Genomic DNA, 21002 nt, shown 5'->3' with positions numbered 1-21002 from the left:
CGTACTCGCTATTCTCCACCATTCGTTTATGATTCCTAGTGGTCTCCTTTACAACATGTAACGTAGATAAATGCTCTAGTTAACATCGAGAAGGAACAAATACCAGATAATACTGCAATTTGGTATATATTCCAACTTTTTATATGGATAAGCTAAGTAGATAATTCAGAGACTTTAAAATATTTAGAAAAATTAATCTCTAATAAAATAGTCATCATTGGTAATCATTTTATAGTAAATCTCTACAAATTATATATGCAGTTGCGAAATTGTTGTAATGTAAAATTAAAGATTTTAATTCTGGTTACTGGTTCGAAGATCGAAAATTTCGTTACATTATAATTTACCAGTTAAGAAAAAGAGATAGAAGAACTGTTGAATTATATTATTATGACTACTGGAAAAAACTTAATGTATCAAAAACACGATTCTCTTTATGATGATTTAGGCATATACTAGATTTTGATCCGCGCTTAAGAAGCGCATATATGTTTTTGTTAATCGTTACGCCAACATTAAATGAATGTATATCTATTTATTAGATATCTATAATATTTAAAAGTTGTTCTATTATTATTTTTCACTCCGATACAATATTTTCACTGAGTTTTCATATCCGATTCAGACTTGTAGTCAAATCGATAGATCCAGTTATTCGTATAAAGTCAAGTTAGGATATAATAAAACGAATATGGTAAAAATACATTAAAATAAAAAAACCGTTATTAATGCAATGAAAAGAATATAAGTTTGATTTTTGTTATAGATATTTTGATATATCAATATATATTTGGCTTGCATAAGAATTGTTTTTTGTATGTGAATCACGTTTTCGGTTTCGTTTCTTTGCTGGGTTTTTTGTAGTGTGTTTGGTTCCAATAGAGTTGATGGATAAAGGTTTTTGACAGTGTTTTGAAACCCGACCCGGACCCGCAGTTGAGCATGTAAATCTGGTGACCCGATATAAATGCGGTTAGGATTTTGTGAAAAACCCAAAATTTAAAAATCCAAAAAACCCGTAAAAACCCACTAAAATCCAAAACCCGGTACCGGTTAAACCACTGGTTGAACCAATAGATAACTTATACATTCTAATGTTTATAATGCTTTTTTATTTTATTTTTTATATTCTAAATTTCTAATTAAAAAGTTGAAGAAGAAGAATATGGCAAGCTTGGTTATACATTCTTTGTTATTGGCAATTTATTACAATGATGTTTTACTTTTGGTTTATTTTGGATTGAATTTTAATTTATTATTCAGATTCGACATAAATATTTATGAATTTAATGTTTTGATTTTTTAGATGTCATAACTCTTAACTTGTTACATAATTTTTAAATATTCTAAACTATTTTTTTGATATTTGTATTTCAAATGAAAATAAAAATATGAAAACTTAGTTAATTATTTTTTAAATGTTTTTAACATAAAATATACATATCCAAACTATTATTTTATGTTTTAAAAACATTTATAAAATATTTACTTTAGTTTGTATATTTTTATTTCCATAGTTAATATATTATTATATAATAAACTTAATTCATTTATTAATCCGCGGTCAATCTAGTGACCCAATGACCCGGTAAGTCGTCCGGTTTAGTGTCCGGTCGGTTTTCGAAACACTGGTTTCTGAGGTAGTTTGTATTTATAACAGGAGAGGTTTATAGTCGATGTAGGTTAAGATAAGTTATGATAGAATATATTGTAATCAATGTAGGTTATCGAAAATCTTGGTAAAAAATATAAGTAGGATCCATTAGATATTTTGGTTGATAGAATTAAGGTAAATTATGTAATTGGCCGTACTAAATAAACTTGTAGGGGAAGTCATCAGAATTTTAAGTGTCATAGTTTGTTACGAACTTAAATTTTAAATTTTAAATATGTGATTAGCAACAAAGCTTATCGTTTAAAACTGTAAATTGAAGTTAATCTTTAAAAATGTGATTTGCAATGTTGGTAACAAAATATTGTACGATGGTGATGTATTTGAAGTTAATTGTATATATTATGTAAATACTATCTGATGAACATTGTGGTATGTATAAGCTATTGTGTTTTAAGTTTTGTTATATACAGACATGATTGATATTTTAATAAGTGATATTTAATAATGTGTTGACATATACGATTTTTCACTCAGGAAGAGAAGACATGTAAAGACAGTGTGAAACATCCAAGAAGGTTTTTCATTTTAACAAACAGAAGTTGCACGATGGCAGGATAAAGATGTGATGAATAATGTGGTATTATCGTATAACCTATAGTGTCTTAGGTCTTTAATACAAATCATGTTTGAAGTGTAATTTTCGTATTAATTTAATAAGTATATTATGTTACAGGTTTAGAAATAGCTGGTGGGTCATATAATCGAAGTTAGTTTTGGTACAAACTGTTAGTTTCATAACTATAATATGTCACGGTTTAGAAATAGTGTGTGGATCTTATAATTTATTATGTTTTGGTACGATGGTTTACTAATCCATTAAACGGTTTTGAATTATAATAATGTAACCAGTCTGGTAGTTAGAGTAAAAAAACGGGTACATATATAGAGTTAAATATCTTGTCACATATTGTTACATATAGAAGGTAAGACCAAAAAAATGAAAAAAATAAAAATTCCAAATGACTTCCATAGGTTGATTTATTAAAACTCCTTCCCTTTTAATAGTATTGATTTTGTTGTATAATTGGTGGGATACTTTCTATAATTAAATATTACAAAATTAGAATATCAAAGAAATAAAACAAATTTTGACTTTGACTGATTTGTAGTCCCACCAAAGTCAAACTTTACACAAATGTTTTCCACCAACCACAACACAATTAATATAAAAGCCGAACTTTGCTTTCATCGCAGAAAGACATCACTTTTTGAGTCTTACATCACTCAGTCATGGGGAATATCTGCTGCTGCTGCACCAAAGGAAGGGGAAGCAATGTTCCTCCGGTGACGAAAACAACTACTGTTCAACCACAATCACATTCCCAGAGTCTAGTTAATACATCTGTATCCACAGGCTCGAGGTCATATTATTCGGCCCATTCTTCGCTGGCATCTCTGCCAGAGCGGTATCGTGACGGAGGAAGGTAAGCTTAAGCCTAGTATGATGAAGCAGTTGCTATTGGTGAATGTGACCATATATAAGCTGTAGAATATTTTATAATATCCAACTTTTTAACATGTAATAATAATAATATGCAACTTTATGATCTTACATATATTTATCCAATCCTTCTTCAATATATATATGTCCTCTTTTTAAATGCATTGCTTTTTACTTTCTTAGTAGACATAAAACAGCGACGAAGATAAGACAAAGTTAAAGGTTACATTCATCATCTCAGGCCGCTTAAACACAAGATTTGTTTTGAACTTAACTTTGACATTAGAACTTGACCCGCACAACCGTGTGGGTGATTATTTTTATTTTTATAAACATAATTATTTGTTTTACATGATTAATTATAATATTTATCATCTTAGTAATTTTTTAATAAAATATTTTGAAACACAACAATTTTATAGTTCAGATGCAGTAATTTAATTTATTTGTTTTAAATTTTCAGTGATAGCATATCTAAAATCATGTGATACAAAATTCAAAATTGAAAAACCTTATTGATTAAAAATCAAAAAAATATTGAAAATTATCATATTAAAAAAATATCGGAAGTTTAATAAAAAGTGTACATGAGATTAGTTATAGTTACAAAATTAATTAGATATTTAAAAAGTTTGTTTTAGTTAAAATGAAATATATATTTGATTTTTAAATTAACACGAAATTAACTAAACATTTAAATTTTTTGTTTAAGTGAAAAATAAAAGATACATTTATTTTAAATAAATATGAAATTAATTAAATATTAAATTTTTTATTTTAATGAAAAATGAAATATATATTATATTTTTAAAAAAAGATATGAAAAGATTTTTATTCAGATTACAATTTCAGAGAAAATGTAGGAATATCTATTTGATTTGTTTGTTTTAGAATAATTCAAATATTTCAACTATTTATACAAAAAATAATTTAAACAATTTTTTAAAAATGGTCCAAATTAAAAATCGCATATGAATTGAGTCATGATTTCTATTTTAATAGTATAAATATTTGGGGCAGTAGCAATTGATAAAAGTATTGTCCCTTGGATTTATCATTTTAACATTTATACTTTGCAGATAAATATATATTATATATATAAAAAACCATAGATTGATGTTATATATTTTTATAACAAAAGGGGATTATATAATACTACAAATACCATGTAATAATGTAATGTTTGATTTCTGATGCTTGTGGACTAACAAACTGGAACAAGATTAGACCCATGATGGGATAAAACCTATTTACTCCATGGACCATAGGCATTTGAAGTTCTCCGAGATATGATGTTGAAAGCTTTTAAAGTTTTAATTGGTTTCCGTCTAATATTAGTTGGAATCTTGCAAAAGGTATGTGTTAGATTTTTTTTTTTGTCAGTGTCCATAAGAATGAGAACAAGTAACTATGTTAGATATTTCTTATTTTTACCAACCCATTAAACTATCCTACGAAAATATAAAATAACGTTTCCTTATTGCCGGCTAGTAACATTACCTTGTAATGATAGGTATCACATATGATTTAGCAAATGTTTAAGGTTAAATAAAAAAACTTAAAAGTGACAAAAAAATATACAAGTTTAACTAAACGCTATTTTATGATTTCAATAAAAGATTACAAATTCTCAAATGATTTATTGAGGATATGATGTATCTTATTGTTATCCTAAGTAGTCAAGGACTTATGTTAGGGACATACTTGCTAATTCAGTCGGGTTTGTGTTTTTAGTCCAAATTGAAACTCTTTGTCTTGCCACTAATAATATAAATTTATGTTCAATGCATAAATTCATCTTTAATAATATAAATTTATGTTCAATGTTCAAAACAAGAGAGACCGTTTCTAGAACAAGTAACTTAAACTTAGTCCATAATATGAGTTAACTAGGTAACACGAAGAGAGTTGGGCAAAATGTCGTAAACGTTAAATATTGTTTTCTATCCAAATATTTTTTTATATATTTGTTTTTATTAATTTTTCTGAAAATCAGAAATTCAAGCTTTTGGTTCCAAACGATTCAAATAAAATGATCTCAGTCTACCGTAATATCTTTAAATTCGTTCAACCACCACTCCATCGGCTCATTCTGCTAGGTAGTTACGATATCTTAAGATTTTCATTTTCTGTCCCCAGTCATTGACGGTAATCACTTGAAAGATAGTGTTCACCTTGTTTCCTCGGTTACTGGCACATCTTATGCTATGAACATAGTTCATGATGTTCTCTTCACGCTCGCAATCTCCACTGACGTTTAAGCGTAAATCTGGTTAAACAAGACCCGGAAAATTCATATATATAACTGGATCAAACGTCCAAGACAAATTCACCCAACACCGAGCAAGGACCAGATTGAACTGAGGCCGCGTAATCAAGTGGAGTGCCTGCAATAAGAAGAAAGAAGGAATCATGTCGAAGCTTGTAGAGATCAAGACTCCCATACTGGGATGGAGAGGTTGGAGCTCTGGACACTTGTGAATCATAACAAACTCCCACTCACTCCACCTCTTAAAACAAGAAGATGGTTCTTCAACTTGAAATGTAGCCGAACGGTAACTAACGATCGCTACTAAACATGAAGGCCAGAACCCGACAGCTCTCCACCTAGGATGTGCACTTCTGGTGGAAAGAGAATCACAAGACAAGTCGTGGATTGAAGGCGAAAACCAGAGCAGAGAACAAGAAGATGACGCCAAAGTGTACACGACTCCCTGTCTCACCGAACTAGAAACTTTATACATGCTGTTGGAAAGCTTCAAACCGACACTGGCAGGAGAAGCGAAACCGACGCATGCCTTGACAGAGGAAATTGTCAAAGTCCGATCTGTACGGGGTCAAAGACTCCTCCTACACCGAGACACCGATGCGGAGGATAGATAGCCGATGCCATCGCCCCACACCGACGAAGACCAAACAAGAGAGCCGTACACGCCACTAACTTTGGCGGATCTAAATCGAGAGTAAGATAAAATTGCCGATCTGGATCTAACCTCCGAAGAGAGAATTTAGCTGATGGTATTCTCAGTGCCTAGCATCATCATATCATGCCTAAAGCAAAGAAAAAATAATTGCCCACCATAAATGCTTAAGCGATGTTTGAACTCAGGTTCATGGGTATATTGTACACACCTTTTGCCTATACTAGATAGTTTTGACAAAATTTTGTGCTCCTAAATTCGTGATATAATTTGGTGCCTAAAGCGGCTTTAGGTCAGGGCAGGGCCTGGATATTCTGACCAAATCTTTATTAGTTAACCAAATCTTTATTAGTTAACATTTATGATTGTACTTTTTGAAATACTCTTCATTTACTTTCAAAAACGTAAGATGAGGGAAGCATATGCAGGTTGAGGTCTGGGACAGAGTTTGCAGACTACGTGTCGAAGTCTTATTATGTTAAGAAACCAATTTTCTCTACACTTCGGATATGTTGCGATTCAAAGAATAGTTATTAACACAAATGGACACTTTATGTGTTTTTATTACAGCATAGAACACATAGTGCTACTGAGACATTTTTAAGTGGTTAAAGACCCATTTCTCCTCCTAAAAGCGAAACCAGATATGGGCATTTCAGTAAAAGCATATTTTTTTCTGGTTAGATTGGTTAGTGGCTTTGAATTTTGAAAAAAACCAGAGTTGTGGTGATGGCACTACAAGAAAACAGCGGTATTCTGACGGACGATCCGACGGAAAATGAATTCCTCGGAATATACCGAGGCATTTCCGAGGCAATTCCGAGGAAATACAAAATTTTGCTTCCTCGGAATTCCGTCGGAATATTCCGACGGAATTCCGAGGAAAACACATTTCGTCGGAATATTCCGACGGAATACCGAGGAAACTAGTATTCCTCGGAAAAAACCGATGAATTCCGAGGAAATATTATAGACGTTAGAGAGCCGTTGGAGAGCCGTTGGGGGATTTTAAAAATTCCGAGGAAATTCCGACGAACTAGCCGTTTGCATCGGAATTCCGTCGGAATTTCCTCGGACCGTCGGCAGGATTTCACCTATAAATACAAGCACCCCTCTTCCTCTTCATTCACACCATATCTTCATCCTCCCTCTCACTTTCTTTACACACGAATTTGATTCATAAAAAACATGTCTTCTTCCAATTATTTTCGTTCTTGGATCGATCGACCTCATTTGGATCCGAACACGAGATTGCTTACGGAAGAATACCAACAAGGTATAACCGAATTCATGGGGTTAGTTCACCGACAACCGGAAGCAAAAACAGGTATGTTAAGATGTCCTTGCTCTAATTGTAAAAATAAAAAAGTTATTAAAGAATGGGATGTTTGGACTCATTTATATTTGAGTGGGTTTACACGAAGTTACAAAATTTGGTATCATCATGGAGAAACTGATTATGAACTTGGTAGTACTAGCGAACCTCAGCCACCGGTTAGATTAGAAGATCCAATTAGAACGGATGTAGATTACGGTGTAGGTACTGAGCAGATGGTAAATGATCATTTTAGAGGGGAAGATTTACCCAATGCCGAAGCTAGGAGATTTTATGATATGTTGGATGCTGGAAAGCAACCATTGTACGAAGGTTGCAGAGATGGTCATTCAGCTTTATCATCTGCTACAAGATTGATGGGCATTAAGACGGATTATAATTTGGCTGAAGACTGTGTGGATGCGATTGCTGATTATGTAAAAGGTATTCTACCTGAAGATAATGTAGCTCCTGGCTCATACTACGAGGTTCAGAAACTCGTAGCTGGTCTTGGTTTATCGTATCAGGTAATAGATGTATGCAGAGACAACTGCATGATTTATTGGAGGGCGGATGAACAGCGGGTTTCATGCAAATTTTGTGGGAAGCCTCGTTATAAAGATACGAGTGGAAGAATTCCAGTACCATATAAAAGGATGTGGTATTTGCCTTTGACGGAAAGGTTGCAGAGGCTGTATCTGTCTGAACGCACAGCGCAACCAATGAGATGGCATGCGGAGCACTCAACAGATGGTGAGATCAGACATCCTTCAGATGCAAAAGCGTGGAAATTCCGAGGTGAAGTATAAAATATTTCCGAGGAAATTCCGACGGATATTTTCCGTCGGACGCCTCATAAGATTAGGGCGAGCCCGATCTTCTTCCCCATTTCTCTCTTTCTCTCCGCGCCGCTGCACATCTCCTCTCGCGATTCCGGCGATTTCCGGCGATTCCACCGTTCTCTCTCCCGTTTTTCCGGCGATTCTCCCCTAATCCTCCCCCATAATCATGTAAGAACCCTATCCCACTCTTTTAGGTTAGATTTGTATGGTTTTTAAGTAGATTTGATGATTTTGGAATGAGATTTATAGATTTTGTTAGGGTGTATTTCACTTGATTTGAATTTTTTTTTTAGTTTTTATCAATTTTGTGGTTATAAAAATCGAATTTGAAATTATATATATATATATTGAAAACGTTTTTTGTATATAAAATCTATTTTTGCATTTTAAATTCATTTATAAATTTATTAAACATTTTTAAAATCTATAAAACTTTTTTTAAGATTAAAAATCATTTATATAATATTTAAAAACATTTTTTTTGTATTTTATATGTAAAATATAAATTTATATATTTATTAAACATTTTTAAAATTTTTAAACTATTTTTTATTTATTAAAACTTTTTTTTGTAATTAAAAATGATTTATAAATTTATTAAACATTTTTAAAATCTATAAAACTTTTTTAAGATTAAAAATCATTTATATAATATTTAAAAACATTTTTTTGTATTTTATATGTAAAATATAAATTTATATATTTATTAAACATTTTTAAAATTTTTAAACTATTTTTTATTTATTAAAACTTTTTTTGTAATTAAAAATGATTTATAAATTTATTAAACATTTTTAAAATCTATAAAACTTTTTTAAGATTAAAAATCATTTATATAATATTTAAAAACATTTTTTTTGTATTTTATATGTAAAATATAAATTTATATATTTATTAAACATTTTTAAAATTTTTAAAGTATTTTTTATTTATTAAAACTTTTTTTATTAATTATTAAACTATTTATATTTTTGTGATTAAAAACTATGTTTTTAAACTATTTTTAATTTAAACTGTTTTTTTTAATTAAAATTATTAGAACTAATTTTTAAATATGTTTTTTTTTAATTTACAGGTCTAATGATGATCAGATCCGGCCTCGCCAGCGTCGTAGCCGGGGTGGTATGGGGAGCCAGTCTCGGGGTTCTTCCAGCCATGTTCAGGATTCCGTTTCGCCCCACAGCTCATACCAAACATCTCCCTCTCCATTACTCGCTCCTGCTGCTCCCTCTCCCGCTGCTGCACCCGCTCCTGGTCCCGCTGCTGCACCCGCTCCTGGTCCCGCTGCTGCACCTGGTCCTCTGGGAGTGATGAGGGTTGCGGAGTTGGTTCGACAGCCCGGTCGTGACCATCTTCCCTATCTCACTGAGTATCCACATGGACATGGTCAAACATGGTAATTTAAACTTTTATTTTTTAAACTATTTTTAATTTTTAAACTATTTTTTTATTAATAATTTCTTTTTTTTTGTTAGGTTCAACCGATCCGGGAACGGGATCAGCGCATGGATCAACCGTATGATGTACTCGGCCCTCGACAGCGGACATCCGACTTTCACTCACTTCCCTGTCGAGAAGCAGCATCTGTGGTTTCAGCAGTTTGCGGTAAGTATTCTAATTTTTAAATTATATTTTTTATATTATTAAAACTATTTTTTGTAATTATTAAACTATTTTCTATATTTATTAGACATTTTAAATATTATTAAAACTTATTTTTGTAATTATTAAACTAATTTATATATTTATTAGACATTTTAAATATTATTAAAACTTATTTTTGTAATTATTAAATTATTTTTTTAATTATTAAACTATTTTTTATTTATTAAAACGACGATTTTTGTAATTTTTAAACTATTATATTTTTGTGCTTAAAAACTATTTTTAAACTATTTCAGCAAGAATTCAACTGGAATGCCGATGATACGCTCTCTATCTATCACCATTTTGTCCATAAAGTTATGGACAACTATGGGAAGCAGATGTACGAGTGGAAGAAGAAATGGGAAGTAAACAAGGTAGTTTTTAATTTATTAACAATTTTTAATTTATTAAACTATTTTTAAAATTATTAAACTTTTTTTTTTTTAAATTAAAAGGTCCCAAAGTCGATGAACGGCACGGTCTGGAAGGAGTTGTGTGCGCATTGGGATAAAGAAGAGACGAAAGAAACTTCTTCCACCAACTCCAACAACCGCAGGAGCGACCGTAAAGGAAAGGGCATCTACAAGCATAACTTGGGTGCTCAATCTATTGCCACTCTGGCGGATCGCATGGTAAGCTCAACCGCTTTTTCTTCAATTATTTAAGTTTCAGAATTTTATTTTTTTTGCATTTTCAAATCTCTAATGTTTGTCTAATTTATTTTTTTTCAAGGCGGAAGAAAATGAAGGCCACCCAGTTGATGATCTCGCCCTTATGAAAAGGGCGTATACCAACAAGAAGACCGGCCAGATTGATGATGGTCTTGTGAGGGACGTGGTCGACCTGGTCCAGACTCAGGTGTATGACGAAGTGTCTCAGCTTCAAACCGATGATGACGATTCGACGGCCTCGACCAACTTGTCTCGGGTTCGAATCAACGAAATCGTTGAATCGGTAAGTTTTTTTTTTTAAAAGTTCAATTTAATTATTTCTTGATTTTTATTTTATCATCAATTTAAATTATCTTAACTTCGTTTTATTTATATTTCAGTCGGTTCCAAAGAAAAAGGGACGTTTGGTCGGTTTGGGTCGTCGCTCCCGGTCGGCTGCTCCTTCTTCTGCACCACATGCGTATGTTGATCCAGAAGTTCTTACGGCTCAGCTGAAGGACAAGGATGATCGGATATCTGCGTTGGAGGCTCAGATGGCAGCTCAACAGGCGGGCTATGAGACCCAGAAGAGGCTGAACGAGCAGATGATGGACATGATGAAGAGGATGTACCCGAACGAGACGTTCCCGAACATTCAAGACCCGTAGTTTTTTTTTTTCCAAAAACTCTGAATGTTTTATTTAAATTTGAATATTATCTACTATGTTTTATTTTATGTTTTATTCAATTTTAATTTTAAATTTTAAAAATTTTAATTTTTTTCCAAAAAAAAATAATTTTTAAAAAAATAAATTTTTTAAAAAAATAATTTTTTTCAAAATTCCGAGGGAATGGAGGTCCTCGGATAATTCCGAGGAACTTTTATCCCTCGGTAAATTCCGACGAACATTAAGTTCCTCGGAATTGTCTGAGGGAAAGGGTTCCTCGGAATTTTCCGAGAAACTCAATTCCCTCGGAAAATTCCGAGGGAAGAAAGTTCCTCGGAAATGTCCGAGGAACAAATGTTCCTCGGAATTTTCCGAGGAACAAATGTTCCTCGGAATTTTCCGAGGAACTTTCTTCCCTCGGAATTTTCCGATAAATATTCCGAGAAATATTTCGTCGAAACTTCCGAGGATTGGACCATCGGAATTCCTTCGGTATTTTCCGAGGAACCTTCCGACGAACATTGTGTCCTCGGAGTTTCCTCGGAATTTTGTTTCCTCGGAATTCCGTCGGAAAATTCCGACGGAATTCCGAGGAATTATGAATTTCCGAGGAGTTATTTCCGAGGACTTTTTTCGTCGGTATGTCCTCGGAATAACGTTATTCCGACGACATACCGACGATTTTTTCCCTCAGTATCCCGATGTTTTCTTGTAGTGTGGTCTCGAGAAGAAGTTTAATTTGTTTAATAAACAAACTTAGGTCCCCTAAAAAATTAGTTTCCATTATTTTTCATTTCTCTTTCATAAACTGAAAGTGCGTTTCCGGGAGAGAAATCGACGGACGAAGTTGCTGACGTCCGACGATTTAATGGAGGATTCAGGCGAATCAAACAATGACGGCAAGAAGCGAGCAGGAAAAGAGAAATCTGATAGAGAGTTTTAATATGTTTCCATATTGGCTCAGATTAGGGTTTCTCCTGCTCATTCCACGCTGCATCGTCCCCTCCGTCGTGTTCTGCAAGCCGTGAACCGCTCTTCTGTTATCACCAGAAGCCGCGACCTCAGAGCCTCTCTCTCAGCATGAAATCAAGCCGCGATCTCTTCATCTCCGCCGCGATTCTGAATAGCAATATACCATTTCAGATTGACTCCATGTTTTTTAATTGTTCAGCCTAGACCTTCACACAAAAATTGGATGATTTAAGATGAAACAATGGTTGACGGCGGTGGAATTTTGCAGAAACCCTAAAGCAAGTCATGAAGGAGAAGATGAGTTGATTACAACTTTGCCATCAATGAAAAAAAAAGTAAAAAAAATGATTAATGTGAATTGTAAGATTAATGACGATTTGCATAAAAGTAATTAGATATTAATGAAAATCAAGATTTACTAAAGATCACACAAAAGGTAGAACATGAAAATGTGAACATATGTACATGTATATATGTGTACAACAATTACTTGTGTATATATGTACACATGTACATATGTTCACATGTGTACAACGATTAGTTGTGTATATGTTACATATATACACAATGGTGGACTAGTAGTTTAGTTTCTGCTCTAAGTAAACATATGTACACGATGGTGAACTTGTAATTTAGGCAACATAATCTTGATAAGAAATGGTTAAGCTTAACTTTAATTCATCATTCAGCTTAATTGGTTAAGAATGTTGCATATCAAAGGTTTTATATTTCTGCATTACATATTAGATGTAATAACTAGTTAAGAATGTTGGTCGCTCTTATTTTGTTGTCTTTGGTTTTGAAACAAGACTTACCAAATGTGACCTTTAACCTTTTGAATTTGCACCAAAAGTTGAAAGTATGTACTCCTGCCCCGATTAGATGTCAAGAACGACCAAGAGATATGTAGTTTTGGGTTCTGGTTGTAACAGAATAGATGTGTGCATGGTGGACTTGTGTACACGTTAAAATATTGTATACATGGATACTAACGATAGTGTACATCATGTTCATGTTTTCTTTTACAGGTACTTGTACACATGGATACTAATGAGTAATGACATGTAAATGAGTCTCTTAGATAGTTATTTAACTTTTAAAAAAAATTCATTAATATAAGAATTACTGATAAAAACTCAAAAATAAAGTGTAAAAAATGAAAGCATACATGTGTTCTATACAACAATAAATAGAAAAACTTGACATCTACAAAGAAAAATAAAACGTTTACGTAGATAAGCAAACAAACAAAGAAAAACCATCTTTTGTAGGCTTGGTAAAATATGAAAAATTAAAATGATGTCCATGTGTACCTGAAATTTAGTGTACATGTTTGTGTGGACATATGACAAACTCAAGATAATTGTGTAAACTATTTTTTAACATGTTATTAACTCTGTTTAAATTTCAGTAATATAATAGTTACTGACAAAAACTCAAATTATATGTATAAAAAAGAGGAAAAGAACATGTGTTATGTACAACAATAAATAGAATAACTTAAATCTATGAAACCAATTAAAAACATTTCCATACACAAGCAAGCAAACAAACATATCTGTGAAAGAAAAACCATTTTTGGCAGGCATGATATGACATAAAATCATATTTTGGATACGAGATAAAACATGTGCATGATGAAATGGCATATAAAACCATCGAATAACATATAAAACTATCTTTTACAGGTTTATGATATACATAGTTAAATATGTATACCTTATATGATGTCCATGTGTACCTGAAAGTTATATTTGTACATGCGTACATGTGTGGACATATGAAAAACTCAAGATAATTGTGTAAACTTCAGTAAAATAATAGTTACTAACAACTCAAATTTCATGTATACAAAAATGGAAAAAACATGTGTTGTGTACAACAATAAACAACTATAGCAACTTATAATTTATGAAGCAAATTGGAAACTTTTACATAGACAAGCAAACAAAACAAATAAAATATGAAAGAAAAATCTTTGTAGAATATATGTGACTTGAGAAATCTTTGTTTCCATAAATATCCACATCTGAGATTTCATCGGCTTCATAAGGTGTGTCCTCAAAGAGATAGGGGATCTCAAGTTACTGATATCAGAAGGTGTACAAATGGATGGGGAAGCTTGTCCCTAGAGTGAATGTACATGTGGATACTCTTGTTGATGGACATCAGCAAGTTTGGTGGGATGAGAAATTCCTGCTTTCAGTGAATGGAGAGTTCACCGGACGTGAAAGCTAAATAATCCACCTTTAATTTGATGTAGATTATACTGTATAATCAAAATCAAATGAATGCCTTAGCATAATATGACCAATTTCATTATCAATGGCAACTAGCACTTTACTCAAACTACATAAATACTCCAAAACTGAAATTAATCATCTAATCTCATACACTCTTCTCAGGAGAATATGGACATATTTTTAGTGTAAAAGGATCAAGCAATTACAAGATAAAACATAATAAAACTACTGTATAGAGGCCAAGTTTTCAAAATACAAAGCATAATCAAACACTTGTATAAGATACATAAATTATCTTGTGAGGCCAAAACATCAAAACTGAAAGTTAACAAAATTTTAAGTAAAACGACCAAACAAAAGAACAAGGAATTGATTTAACTTTCAACGTTGTTTCACAAGTCAAACAACCAAACACATAATGGGCACTACTGTATCCTACCAAACCAAAGAGAACAACTTGAAATCTAAGACGTAATTATGAACATTTACAACTCTCGAACTTTGTACCTGTCACAATTCTCGAGCCTTGTTAAAGTCGGGAGACGGCTTCTCCGCCGTTGTCTGCATCAGCTTTGCCTGCCTCGTCGTCACCAGTCATCGTCACCATCATCGAGGGTTTAAGCGGAAAATATGTTGTTGAGATAAAATATAAATGAATCTGAAAGGATACAAAGTTTTCTGATAATGACTGTTTTGAGATTTGCTTTGTTTCTTTTTTTTTTTTTTTTTTTTTTTTTTTGGTCAAAGATTTGCTTTGTTTCTATCTTGAAATTTTAGTCTGTAAAATCCTTTCAGATGTGGAGGAAGAGAGTGAAAACTATTTGTGGTTGGTAGAAGATGCAATCTGAGCCATCAATTTTGGTTGGATATCAAATGATCTAATGGTTAGATTTATATGGTAGATATATGTCATATCACATTTTTGTCTAATGAATCTAGTCCCTTCAATCTAAATAAAATCAATGGCCAAGAATACAGCCCACCAAAACGAAAAACATTGATTTTTTAGTTAGTGAAATAGTCATTACAATCAAACTAGATAGATTAAGAATCAGCTGATGTTTAAGAAAAAGTGTCCTTGTAGATAGAAGTGTCCCAGCGTGTAATATAAAGATGAAATGTGCCTTAAAGTGTAAATCTTTCTTCAAAGAAACAGTCATAAGTACATACATCACGTACCTTGATAGACATGTCAACATATTACTGCCAATATGTGATTCCCGCAGGTACACGGCATCGCCCAAGCAATTAATTAACCTATGAGAAATTGTGTGTAATAAGCTAGGAATCCAATAAGCTAATAGCCAAAAAATTAGCTTTTCTACAAATAATTGCATCATGAAGATTGAAAGAAATAAAGGTCAACTTAACTAAGTGGAACTGCAAATGTTAATTAGGGATGAAAAGGTCAGTTTATTCCACTCTTATTTAGGTGCATAAACTTTTTTTACGTCGTGTTGAACTTGGCGTAAAAGGCATGAAATATTTAATCTAATATACATTTGCAATGCATGAAAATTTGAGAAAAACTAACGTATTAAACTTTAATAAGAAAAAAGTTGACAAAATTTGAAAAGTGAATTTTAAACACTTGAATATGATCTAAATGAAGAAGAGAGAATATACAATGAGACATAAATTGAATTTAAATTTAAATTTTAAATATAATCAAAATGAGGAAGACAGAAAATACATTGAAAAACATAGAATTGGAATATCCAAAGTTAGACATGGGCTTCGGAGTCCCAATCGGATTTTGGTTTTGTCAAGTCGGGTTTTAGTTTTTTTTGGTTTATCAAAATCAGCCTCATTCCAGTTATATGAAAGTTTGGTTCGGGTTTTATAGGATTCGGATCAGGGTTAGTAAATCTTCAAAGAACCAGTACAACCCGATGTGTTTTTGAGTTTGGATTTCAATCGGTTTTTTGGTTTAAAAGTACATGATTTATACCTATTTTGTAACCAAAACATAAGTAAAATTAGTTCTTCGGTTTTAAAATACCTTATTTGTACCTATTTTGTATCCAAAACATAAGTAAATCGATTCAAAAAATAAGAAAAGAACATCACGTGATTATTCAAAATTTAACAAAAGGTAAACATAGTTATTGATAAAAAAGAAAACCAAATAAATGAAATCATAGAGCGAAAACCAAGTTCTCATGAAATGAGAAACATTATTCAATGAAAAAAAAATCAAAATCTAAAAATTTTGAGCTTCGACCGCCACCTTCAACCATCAAACTTCATGTGTTAAACAATTATTTTAGATGCTAAATAATATTTTAGTATATTTTAGATACATATTAGGAACTGAAATCATGTTTAGTACAAGTTCTTTTTTGCGATTTTAAATGTTTCGAGTTCTATCGGATATCCATTTACGTTCGAGTTTGGTTCGGATAATACCCATAATCCAAAATACCATAAAATAAGATCCAGTCAGTTTTTATGTTAGGTTTGGATCGGTTCGGATTCAGTTCGGGTTTTCGGGTTCGGTTTATTTGTCCGGCCCTATCCAAAGTCATGCTTTCATTTTCAATGAGTTTAACTACCGTCTTACTGTCACATTCAAATATGACATTATGGTTTTGATTAAGAACACATGGTGTTGTTGATTTAGTATGACTTTTTTTTTGAACAAAGATTTAGTATGACTTAGAAGTCTAATTCATTAATAACTCAAAAACGTTACCATGTATTAGTTTTTTTTTAAAATATATAATTTGATTTATCATGTGTTGTAGATTTGTGGGTTGGCTGCCTATAACCCCCTGAAGACTTGCACACCCTACCTAACCAATACACCCAGAAATATGAATTCTCTTCATATCTCCCCCCAAACTTTTTTAATCCCCCTCCCTAATCAATTTCGAAATCGAAATTAGAGATAAATTCATTGCGTTTTGTAAATTGCGATTGTCCAATTAAAACAAAGCCTGACCCGAGATTAAAAATAAAACCCGACCCGAGTTAACTTACAAAAAAAAAAAAAAGGAATTGGAGATCAAATTGAAATTAGGTTTCATGTGTCTGTTTCACGACACAAACAAAGAACATGACAGAGAAAGAAAAAAGAGAATACAGAGGAGAGAGAAGATAATGTCGGAGAGAGAGACAGTGAGGAACGATGAACACACAGAGACACGACGAAGAACACACAGATACACGATGAAGAACACACAGATACACGATGAAGAACACACAGACGACGACGGGAACAGAGAGACACGACGACGACGGACACGACGACGACGACGGGAACAGAGAGACATGAGGACGACGGGAACAGAGAGACACGACGCCGACGAGAACATAGAAAGACGACGACGAGAACATAAAGACACGACGACAATGACGAGGAACAGTGAGAGCAAGAGAGACAACGAAGAGGAACTGAGATGATCATGTTTTTTAGACGAGGAACAGAGAGAGCGAGAGAGACAACGAAGAGGAACTGAGATGATCAATTTCTATTATGTTCTTATCTTATCTTTTCAGTGTCAAGATTATGTTCTTATGTGTTTCCGTAACTGAGATTATCATGTTCTTTATGCTTGGTTATGCTTGAGTTTAAAACATGAGTGTTACTTGTTTTTTTGAAACACTAGTGTTACTTGTTTATGCACACAAACGTAAGATAAAGAACAGAAACAAAACAAAACAGGTTTTAAAGAACAACAAAAGCCACAAAAGTACATTCATTTAGAGTTTGAAAGAACAACAAAAGCCATAAAAGACATGAAAATAGAGTTGTAAACTACAATAAAAGAGCCACTAATCTTGAGCTTGAGTAGATTGAGTAGGCTGTAGTTTCTGTCTCTCTCTCTCTTTCTCTGTCATGTTCTTCGTTTCTGTCGTGAAACAGAGACAAGTAACCTAATTTCAATTTGATCTCCAATTCACTTTTTTGTAAGTTAACTCGGGTCGGGTTTTATTTTTAATCTCGGGTCGGGCTTTGTTTTAATTGGGCAATCACAATTTACAAAACGCAATTAATTTATCTCTAATTTCGATTTTGAAATTGATTAGAAAGGGGGATTAAAAATGTTTGGGGGGAGATATGAAGAGAATTCATATTTCTGGGTGGATTAGTCAAGAGCCAAGAAGTTTGGGTGGGAATAGATAGAGTGTGCAAGTCTGCAGGGGGGTTCAGGCAGCCAACCCTAGATTTGTAGTTGCGTTGCTATTTTGACTTCTACTCGTTGTAAAATAGTTAACTCAGCACTTAATGCAACATCAAAGAAAAATTCCATATTTTTTAAGTTGAATTACAATTTTTATTGATTTATTTTGTCTTACACTCTTTGTGCGATGGATTTTTTTTCTTTGTGTGTTGGATTGCTATTAGTAGAACTTAATTCTGCTTCTACAGATGTCATACACTGATTCCTTTATCTCTTTCCAGCTCCTAAGCAGTAACCTTCTGGACCTCGAATAATCCAAGTCACTTGTGAACCACATCATTCCCCTTATATCTGCTTTACCAATTTTATATGGCGGAGTTTCTTATTTTGAATATATCAGAAGGTTTGCTAAAAAAAAAAAAAGAATATATGAGAAGGTTTGAGGTCAAAACCCGTAATTTTTCCATTCTCAAAACCACAATACAAAATATTAGTTTTATCCCGACAGTTACTCAAACCGAAGACCTCTAACACAATAGCTAAAATCCTTTCTAATTGAGTGGTATTATAGAGTCGAGCTGTCTCCATGTTAGTATCTCTATTGTTGCTGCATGACGCATTGACATTTCTTCATTCTGTTTATTAATCTTAGTCCATAAACTTATTTGTTTCTGATAAACCAATATGCTGCGTCTTATGAAATGTTTTTTTTAAAAGAGACTTTGTTTATTTTAAAGCGGTGGTGGCAATGGGATCTGCTGGCATGTTCGAGTTTTCAAAGTTGATGTTTCTTTGTTGGTTTTGTATAAATGATTTGTCTTTGTTTCCAAGAAGTTAATTACAATGAGTGTTTTCTTTCTTGGTTTTTCTCTGCAGACTATGCTGCTGAAGCGTCCTCGTGTTGTGTCAGAACAAGTAGGCCATGCTTGGGATCTACCCGACAACAAATTTGGAGCTGCATATGCAAGAGTCATGGGACCTAGAAACTTCTCTCCCTTCCGCCCCTAAGATTCATGGAGACACATGAGCCGGCTTACGTAGTAACACGGGCGGACACGTAAAGTTCACGACTTGTGGCACACTCTCTTCACCCTCCCTACGAATCTTATAGGTGAGTCGGATCTAAAAGTCACAGAGTTGGGCAACAAGAGAACTTGCAAGCTTTTTCTTGATTCGGACTATTTGGAACACTTTTCATCAGAACATTACAAGAGAAACAGGACTGAGATAGATTGACAAGAAACCGACTTCTTATCATTAAAGGCTGGGCTCACATCAAACAGTTTTTATAGTGTGCGAATGCAACAAGGAGACAATGGATACGCATTTGCATTACACATAATGTTTTTATTATACTTTACTTGCCACCAGTGAAAAGATAATCCAAGGATGATCCACCTCCAGGAGCTGCATGGACTTTGGTCGAAGGACGGTCCTGCAAAGGGAACCATTTCAGAGAGAGAGTAACATATCATTCAAAGAGGAGACAAAATCAAAAACATACAGTGAGGAAGTTTCCGGTGTTTTGCCCTTCAGCTCGAGCATAGTTGTTAACAGGAGTTTTGATACCAGCAGGGATCTGCTTGTTGACCTCTGCAGGCTCAACGCTGGTAGTAGCGGTGGTGAGAGCAGTTGCAGTCACAGCTACAGGTGCTTGTGCTGGTGCAGCAGCAGTGTTGGTTGGTTCAGCAGAAGGAGCTGGAGCGGGTTTAGGAGGAGGAGCATCACCACCACCACCAAAGAGATAATTGAGTGAGCTTTGACCTCCACCACAGCTGTTTCCACGACCCATAGATATAACAAGACCTCTGAAACCAGAGATGCTAATTCAAAATCCACAGCTCAAAACAACAAAAAGAGGCAAAACGATTCATGATTCTCGAAGAATCTTTACGACAAAATGACAAGCGCTTTCAACCAGTGGAAGAAAACCTGTTAATCGCCACAATCAGATCTAAAACAAGCGAAATCGAATCGAAATTCTTGAATCTACAGAATCTCTATAGACCAAATCTCCAAACTGTAATCCAGAGCGTAATCGAAGGAGGAATCTACGAGATCTAGACTCGCTTTACGACACGGGAGCAACGAATACAAGTTTGAAAGAAGAAATCGATCTGAGAGTTTGAGAAACAAACCTTCCGGCGAAAATCGCGATCAGATCTAGAAGAAGAAGAAGCTAACGGACGCAGAGACTCAGTAAAACTGACTACTCAGTCCATAAGTGAACCAGTCTATCTATATAAGCTCAAACCGGTTTTCCTACCTCAGGGTTCCGGTTCAATTGATCGCTTCTTTGGTTAACCATCAATTTCAAATGTTGATAAATGAAAATCGACTGTTTACATCAAAAAATATTTGAATTCAAAATGACTGGTTTTCAAAACCGGTCAATTAATACGTAACTGTTTTGGTATTTGGATTGGAACAAAGTCACTAATATTGGACGTATGTATGTGGGCCCATTCATGTTTATATGTAATGGCCAGTCTCTTTGTCAT

General features: G+C 33.4%; 1 protein-coding gene and 2 long non-coding RNA genes across 4 annotated transcripts; 1 reads left to right on the top strand and 2 right to left on the bottom strand.

Moving 5' to 3' along the window:
• Positions 1-5041: 5041 nt before the first annotated feature.
• Positions 5042-6896, bottom strand: LOC117128342. The gene is made up of 2 exons (XR_004451627.1): positions 6249-6896; positions 5042-6167 (listed from the first exon to the last, which is right to left on the bottom strand). It is a non-coding gene; the product is annotated as an uncharacterized LOC117128342 (long non-coding RNA).
• A 7511-nt stretch (positions 6897-14407) lies between these two features.
• On the top strand, positions 14408-19763 carry LOC117128346. Its single transcript, XR_004451647.1, has 2 exons — positions 14408-17129; positions 18553-19763. It is a non-coding gene; the product is annotated as an uncharacterized LOC117128346 (long non-coding RNA).
• On the bottom strand, positions 19648-20858 carry LOC103839395 (protein SPIRAL1). 2 transcript variants are annotated; one of them, XM_009115895.3, is made up of 3 exons: positions 20640-20858; positions 20006-20309; positions 19648-19936 (listed from the first exon to the last, which is right to left on the bottom strand). In XM_009115895.3, exons 2-3 carry the CDS (start codon positions 20291-20293, stop codon positions 19859-19861), a joined length of 366 nt encoding a protein of 121 aa, XP_009114143.1. In that variant the 5' UTR covers positions 20294-20309; positions 20640-20858; the 3' UTR covers positions 19648-19858. The 2 variants fall into 2 exon arrangements, with proteins under 2 accessions (XP_009114143.1, XP_009114144.1); XM_009115896.3 differs by lacking the exon at positions 20640-20858 and adding an exon at positions 20434-20617.
• Positions 20859-21002: the final 144 nt, after the last annotated feature.

This window comes from Brassica rapa, chromosome A09, assembly GCF_000309985.2.
Source record: "Brassica rapa cultivar Chiifu-401-42 chromosome A09, CAAS_Brap_v3.01, whole genome shotgun sequence".
Taxonomy (NCBI): Eukaryota; Viridiplantae; Streptophyta; class Magnoliopsida; order Brassicales; family Brassicaceae; genus Brassica; species Brassica rapa.
The sequence above is the reverse complement of the archived record's forward strand: the minus strand, read 5'-3'. Positions and strand labels throughout refer to the sequence as shown.

Excerpts from the sequence above, each read along its gene's own strand:
- LOC103839395 (XM_009115895.3), bottom strand. The coding sequence starts at position 20,293 with ATGGGTCGTGGAAACAGCTGTGGTGGAGGTCAAAGCTCACTCAATTAT. Across the intron at positions 19,937-20,005 it reads ACACCGGAAACTTCCTCACT|GACCGTCCTTCGACCAAAGT; the intron begins GTATGTTTTTGA and ends TTCCCTTTGCAG.